Source organism: Mirounga angustirostris, unplaced genomic scaffold, assembly GCF_029215605.1.
Source record: "Mirounga angustirostris isolate CCGP_5_RB_7025 unplaced genomic scaffold, mMirAng1.0.hap1 SCAF_10, whole genome shotgun sequence".
NCBI classification, from domain to species: Eukaryota; Metazoa; Chordata; class Mammalia; order Carnivora; family Phocidae; genus Mirounga; species Mirounga angustirostris.
In genome coordinates this window covers 113,313,651-113,321,369 of record NW_026991718.1, presented here as the reverse complement: position 1 = coordinate 113,321,369, position 7,719 = coordinate 113,313,651, and the positions used below count along the sequence as shown (strand labels likewise).

The following is a 7,719-nucleotide window of genomic DNA, read 5'->3' as shown; positions in this document are numbered from 1 at the left end:
GTGCTTCCTTCTGTCCCCTCACCAGAACTCAGGAGCTGGTTTCCTGCAATAAACCTCACAGTTCTGAACTGTGGGACTGTCTTCCCACAATGCCAGGTTGGCTGGTGACCCCAGTAGGTGGGGATGGTGGTAGGTCTGGACAGGATGAGAGATGTTTGATAGGGGTTGAGAAACACCAACCTGAATCTGCTCATTCTCACAAGGTCAGTGGGGTCTCCCAGAGCACAAGGCTTTCTGTGACGTCTGGGATGTTTCAGTCCTTGATTTGTCTTTTTGTCATACTATAACTTGTGCAAGTCATTCACATATATATCCCAAGGCCTCAGTACCCTCATTTGCAGAGTGAAACAGTTGGGCTAGTCCTCTAAGGGCCTCAAACAATGATAGCATATTTAGTTTTTATTCAAGGGGACAACCTCCCCCAGCTTGGATAGCCCTGTTCTTTATTCTTGTCTCCAATTTTTCATAAATCTTATTTGCATTCAGTCTCAACTTCCTTTCATCCCTTCCTCTTCCTAAAAATCAGGCATCTTCCTCCAAAAATAGGACTCTCACCCATGGCATCAGTAACCTTATCATATGCTTCTCCATTGACCCTTCTCTATGTCTGCGAGCAGTGATCACCTTGGACCCGTTTGTCCTTCCTTCTACACTTCCTCTTTGTCATCTTTCTCATCCTCTTGCTGAGAAAACAGAAGTCAGTTTGAGTGGATGCCAGTGAGCAAAAGAGGAGTGGCAGGTGACCTGTGTGTCCATCCGATTCCTGGATGTCTCCCCCTGGGCCTCCCGGGTACTTCCACGCGGCATGGCCACAGCCGAAGGCATCATCTTCCCGCTGGAATCAGCTCATCCTCTCGCACCTCACCTGCTCCCGCACCTATGCCCAGGTCCACTCCTGAACATCTCTCAGATCTGCCATTTCACTTCTTATGTGGTGGACTTGCATGTCATCATCTGCCTAGAGGGTTACATCTACCCCCAAGCCCTTGTCCACCCCTCCTAGGGACCCCAGAGCAGTCACTCGGAAGTGCCCACTCATCTGAACATCTCCCTATCCAGCTTAAGACCATCAGGTTCTACAGTGTAAGGTCAGAACTCGATTCTCTGGCTCCAACCATCCAGGCCAGGGCTCTTTCCGATCTATTAGCCCTTGAATGAGGGTGAAGAATGACAAGGGCCCTGTGCAGAGAAAGAGCAACTTTATTTGGTGAGGAACATGGACTGTAACACATGCCTGCTGGGAGAAGGGGGAGAGCAGTTTCCTTGGAGGGAAGGCGCCCTGGTCCCCAAATAGTGGCCGTGTCACTGTCCAGGACATGGGTCCGCCTTCTGGGCAGAGAGTGGATTGAGCAGCAGGAAATGGTTCTGTTGGGAGAAGCCCCCGATCAGAATGGAGCCTTGAGGTCACTGACTCTTGTTGGTAATTGGCCCATCATCAAACCTGCCCTCCAGAGGGTGGGGAGGGGGCTGAGACCTCAGGCTAGGGGTCTTGTCTCAGCCCCAAGGGAAGCCCAGGCCTGGGGTCAGGGGGCTCTTTGTGCATATGTTTGAGTTGAGTGTGTGTCTTTGTATCCACGCGTCCGTGTCCGTGTGTGTGTGTGTGTGTGTGTCCACAGTCATGTGTGTTCTCTTTGTAGCTGGGTGGTGGTGCTACCTGTGTCTCTCCACGTCTGTCAGCATTTCTGTAGACTTCTCCGTGTGTCTCTGCCGCTGTCTCTGTGACTGTTTATCCCTCTCTGTCCCAAGCCCTCTGCGGCCCCCTCCCAGGGGAAGAGCTGAAGCACCCGAATCCTGGGAATTGGGGAACAGCACTCACCAGTTCAACAGAGGCTGGGTCCCTTTCCTGGAATGCTTAGACCTTGATGACAAATTCCAGCCCATGGATCAGTAAGTCTGGAAGATGCAGACCAGAATGATGATATCAGTGTGCAGGAGTTGAGGGATGTCCCACACTCCCCCTGAGGCTGGGGGCTGGGGAACGGGAACTCTGGTGATCCAGCTAAGCTCAGGTGAAGCTTGGCAGGGGCAGGACCTCCTTCCACCAATCAGCTCAGCTGTTCTCAGTGTCAGGGCTGATGGGGGTGTGGGGGAGGCAGGGCTCAGCCCTTAACATTATCTGGATGATTCAAGGCAAAAAAGAAACCCGAAATGGGGAGAGCTGCAGGGACAGAGCTCCTTGGGGGAAATCCCTGCTTCTGAAGAGGGAGAGAGGCCCTGAGAGGGGGGACTTACCAGCAATGGAATGCACCAAGGTGACATCCAACTGGCTGAGAACGCCATTGACCAGAGGGCACACCTGAGCCAGGGGCAGAGAGAGGTACTGGGCAAAGCGGCACCTGGAGGGTGGCCCTGGGAGCAGCAGCAACCCCCGGAAGGATTCTCTGGGGGAGATTTTCTATCATTCTTCTGTGTCTGAGCGTGTTTGGTTCTAAGCAGTATCACAGATGGATGCTTACACAGTGACAGGGGCAGACAGAGAAATGGAAGGCATGTATGTGAAGTGCCCAATCACACACCGAGCCAGTGTTCACTGTGGGATGTGACACCTGTTTCTGAATAGGGTGAGCTGCTCTGGGAGGGGTGAGTTTCTGGGTGTAGGGGGCACCCACACATAGGCTGGAAGAGCGCCTGTCGACAGCCATAGTGGGGGTGCACTGGGAGCTTCTTGGGGCTGGGTCCAATCCATTTCAGCTGTAGGGTGGACATGCACAGGGCCTGGCCCAGAGCAGGACCCAATCAATGCATTTGGAAGGATGGAAAGAAGAAACATGGATAGATGAATCAGTGGACAGATAGACTGGTAGATGGAATATACGTATCAAACTGAGGGGTTCAGAAAAGCTTACTCCAGGGGCTTCTTTCAGCCTGAGAAGCTCTAAGACCCAAGGATCAGGAGCTGCCACGTTTACCCACTTACCTCGCCCTGTACCAGCTCAGGAAGGACTTCGTTCAAGACGCTGCCGAGACTGTTGACAAGGCTTTGAACAGGGAGGGGAGCAAATCTGAAAGAGAATATCCAGGGGCCAGTGCAGAGGCCTGGGGTTGGTATGGAGAAGCCTTCAGAGGGGCCACTGTGCCCACATCAGTCTCAGTACTAAATGACTGAAATGGGGCCTTGTCCACCCACCCCCCCATGCAGGCAAACACCAGGGGGCCTGTCCAAAGGGAGAGGCGCCCTACACAGCAGTGCACACTGTGGGTATGTGTAGAATAAACCTTTCGTTCCAGTATACAGTAGGTATTCAGTGAGACTTCGTAGAATCTATAAATGGCTGAACAATGCTTAGTATGTAGTTGTCATGAGGCCTCGAGATGATACATGTGAAGCACAATATATGCATTGAGTAAATATTAAACATGATGGGATGACTCCAACATATTATGCGTGACTCACTGTCCCTTGTGACAGGTAACTGAAATAAGGAATCCAGATAGGCTGCAGAGCTATTTTACCCCATACTGGGACAAAGCACTTTCACACCTATTATCTTAGTGAATTCACTCAAGAATGCAATGTATCTCCGTAATACAGTAATCTGAGTAAGCTGAGACTCCAGCTGGGGAAGCACTGTCCCAAGTTCACACAAGAACTGCTCCACCTTTCCACATGCCCCTGTGGTCAGTGGGCTTGAACTCAGATTTTTTATGGCCTAGGAGCATAAAATTGGTCAGCCCAGCCTAAGAAGAGATAGTGGCTATTTACCCATCCATTTACCCATCCATCCATCCATCCATCCATCTTCCCTCCCTCCTATTCATCTTCCCACCCTTCTATCCTCCCATTGTTTCATCTTCCCAGTCATCCATCCATCATCCCATTAATACCGTTTCTGGGCAGGAGAAGCCACCCCTCTGGCCTCACCCATTAAGCAGGGAGATTTGCAGGCTCCAAGGGGAGTGAATGCAGTCACCAAGAACCAGGTGAATCTTCCCCTGTTCATTTTTCACAGCTAAAATTTCTGCAGTGATGTTTAGCTTCACAGCCAGCTTTAACAGACGTCCGACCAGGAGCCTGCAGAGGAAAGTTTGCTGCATCTGCATCTGAGTTGAAGGCTCATGTCTGTCAGACTCCAACACCCCCCTTTATGGCTATGCATGGTCCTCAGAGTTTCCTTTGGTGAGCCAACCCCCCATCCCCCCTTGGGGCCCACTCACGTATTCACGTTGAGGTTTATGCCCAGAGGGATGGTGACATAGAGACGATGACCTTCGGAGCTCTGCACAAGGCCCAGTTCCAGCAGCTGGGCATTAGTGATCTTGATACTGCCCCCAGAGCAACATTGGAGGGAGGAATATTAGTTCTTTCAGCCCCAGACCTAGAGACCACCTTTGACCCAACTCGACTCATCCCAGAGGAGGAGCTACCCATGAGGTGGGAAGGGGGAGACAGGAGGGGCGTCTTGTGGCAACACACATCAGTGTTTCCCAACCTCTGCACTGGGTCAGATCCTGATATACCCTGGCCCTCTCCTCATCTCAAGTCCCTGAGGTATGCCAGGGTGGAGGCTGTGTCTGGCTTATATTTGCATGCTGCATGCCAGCTCAGAGTCTTTCAGAGAAGGGGCCTACTCCATATTGGTTGACTTTGTGGGTAGGCAGACGTATGGGAGAGTAACTGGTTAGATGGAAGAGAGGATGGACAAATGGAGGGATGGATAAGTGGATGAGTGGATGAGGTATGGGCAAGTGGAGTAAGTCCCTCACAAACATTTATGGGTAGGAACCAGTTATCCTGCCATAACCTTCAGTGGCAGGTCAGTCAACAATGGTTACCATGGAGATCAAGGAGCAGGAAGTAGGAGAGAATGGAGAGAGGATGGAAGCAAACCTCTTCCATGAGCCGACCTCACAACCACTGTGCCAGGTGATTACATTGCTTCCAGTCCTCTCAATAGTTTTTCTCTGTGAGCACCATGATCTCCATTTTACAGATGGAGAAACCAAGCCCAGAGAGACTGAGTGCCCTGTGCCCTGTCACCCAGCAGGTACACGGTGCATTTGGAAATCAAACTCAAGGCCATCTGTCTGTCTTCAAGTCAGGGGCAAGCACCTGGGTGGGTAGGAGCCTTGGAAATGGCTTTGATCCAGCCCTGTCAAGGACCTAGGCTTTGCCAGCTCCCTGGCATCAAGCTTCCTATAATTGCTACTTGCTTAGAGAGCTCTCAGGTGTCTCATGGGAAATCCCACATCAGACCCTTCACTGGCCATTACACTGAGGATGTCATTGAGGAGAGCAGCTTACACTTTCTCGCTTACATCAGAGGCCACCTGTGCTCTCCACAGGTGAGGAGAACAGAATTACCATGGTGCGGTGGAAAAGCCTTGGCTTTGGACTTAAGTAAATTAGAGTTCGGTCCCTGGCTCTGCATCACTCTAGTTGTGTGAGCACAGGCACCTTTCTGTGCTTCAGTTTTGCCATCTGTAAATTGGAGATTATTAATTACACCTTAAAGGGTTGTCATGAGGATTATAGATGATGCTGGGGCTTCAAGATATGCTTCAGGACTGGGGGCAATCACTGGTTCAAGAGGACTGGTGTTCCTTGCCAGGCTGTGGGAAGGGTCTCACACTGAGTCCTGGCCTCCGTTCAGACCACCCCTCTCCGTTCAGACCACCCCTCTCCCTCCTCCAGGGCCACTGTGTGGGGCTCCCAGATCTCCATCAGAGGTTCTGTGGTGGGGGTGGGTACCAAGGCCTGTGACTACTCACTCAATGATATTGTTCAGGAGAGGGACCACTGAAATCACTTTGCCAAGCAGGCCCTCAAGCAGGCCACCAGAAGTGCCTCCTCCAGTCTTCAGGATGTTCAAGAGTGGAAGGTTTTCAAGAATGCCCAACAGACCCTCAGAGAGCAGGCCATTGCTGAGGGCTAAAAATGGGTATAAGGGTGGATCCTTGGGGGTCAAATCTGATAATTCCAGATCCTCAGCCCCTCTCCCCAATCATCCCTGCCTCCTCCCCACATTGAACGGTTGGGCGGACACATAGAGACACACACACACATACCTGAAAGAGGTTGTCACAGACCCTCACTTACCATCCGTTAAGCTTCCAGCAAGATCTGTGGGGCTTAGGTCCTGGGCTGGAGTCCCATCCAAAAGCAGGGTCTGGTCCAGGGGCAAGGGCAAGGTGTCCAGCAGGGCTGTGGTCTGGCCCAGCAGCCCACAGAAGACAATGAGGCCCCCTATTTGAAACATCTTCTCTCTCGGTGTCTGTGGATAGAGTCGTGGGTAGCACGGCTATCAGAGAGGAATTCATCCACCATCTGCCCCCGACCTCCAGAACTCCAGGGAGTGCATAACAATAGCTAACGCTTCTCAGCATTTCCCCTGGGTCAGGCATCAGGCCGAGCACTCCATGATCAGTAACTGATTTCATCATAACCGCCCCCTAAGATGTGGGCACTCATCACCCGAATTGCACAGGTGAGGCAAGGGCAGTCTAGTGAGTTTAAGTGACTTTCCCCAAGGTTGTAAGCACACAGTAGGGATAGGATTTGAAGCCAGATCTGTCTGACCCAGAGGCCTCTGTTTAATTAAGTCACCATCACATTTACTCTCCATTCATCTGGGCTTGCTTGCAATAGCCTGAATCCTTGCCCCTAATTTTCACTCTTCAGACAAAGCAAATGAAAAGGCTGAGGGACTGAACTGTTTTGCCATTATCCCCATTAAGTCTTTTGGCCTGGGTCTAGCCTGTGATGGTTTGTGGAAGCCCTTTTAAATCACAGATTTGATTAGAGGTCAGATGGCCATAGCCACCATCTCATCCAGACCAATGCTGGAGAAATCCTGGGGCCATTCAAAGTCTTCATTGCATAAGAAGATCAGGGGGCCAGAGAGGGGTAGTGACTTTCCCAAGGTCACACAGTAACTTGATGGTAGAGTTGTGGTTGAAGATAAGTCTCTGACCCCTCCAGACATACACACTGTCTTTTCTATACCTTTCTCTTCTCCCTCAAGCTAACTTGAACAAAATTTGGGAGCCAACCTCTGACATCCGGCTACCTTTTGCACTGTTCCCTCCCAGGTATCACCAACCCTCTCCTAGGTCTATTTGGTAGGGAGCAAAGGTGCTGAAAGCTTCTTTGGGCAAAATTCCATCAACTGGCTGATTCAGCCAAAGCCCCACTGTCACTGCTATGGCTGACTGGGATTGAAAGGGCTTTTTGGTACAAAGAGCCAGTTGTGGCCTCCCTGGGGAGGTACACTTAGATTGCGTTCTCTGAATCTCTTTTGGGAAACAGACCTTGTATGAGTGCAATGGAAGCTAAGGACCCTCATCCCAGAAAAATACATCAAAATGTACAAAACGGGGTGGATTTTAGGAGGTTTGTGGATGATGGCCTGAATCCAAAATGGCAACCTCAACTTAAAACTCCCACCGTAGAGATTTGGATTTAGGGTAAGAAGAGCATGCTCACGAGCGAACCCTAACATGGGATTTCCACGGTGTGCACCTGCAGCCTCATGCTCCCCATCCTCAGCAAACCCCCTTTTCTATGTTTCCGCATTCAAACCTGACAGCCATGGCGCCTGGACTCTCAGAGAAGCAGAGTGAACGGCCGTTCCCCCTTCCCCCGAAAATCCCTCTGAAAAAGACCCCCGATGAGCGATCCTAAATGCAGCCAGCCAGTGCCCACCCCACAGCAAGGAGCTCAGCAGCCCTACCACCCAGGGCGGCAGAGCGGGCGTGGGACAGGCAGGTCTCACCTAGGCT

At 51.3% G+C, this 7,719-nt stretch overlaps 1 protein-coding gene across 1 annotated transcript; it reads right to left on the bottom strand.

Annotated features, from left to right (window-relative positions):
* Positions 1-1,691: 1,691 nt before the first annotated feature.
* On the bottom strand, positions 1,692-6,766 carry BPIFA1 (BPI fold containing family A member 1). Its single transcript, XM_064573014.1, has 5 exons — positions 6,038-6,766; positions 5,710-5,869; positions 4,156-4,263; positions 3,863-4,012; positions 1,692-3,002 (listed from the first exon to the last, which is right to left on the bottom strand). Exons 1-5 carry the CDS (start codon positions 6,195-6,197, stop codon positions 2,906-2,908), a joined length of 675 nt encoding a protein of 224 aa, XP_064429084.1. The 5' UTR covers positions 6,198-6,766; the 3' UTR covers positions 1,692-2,905.
* Between the last annotated feature and the right edge of the window lie 953 nt (positions 6,767-7,719).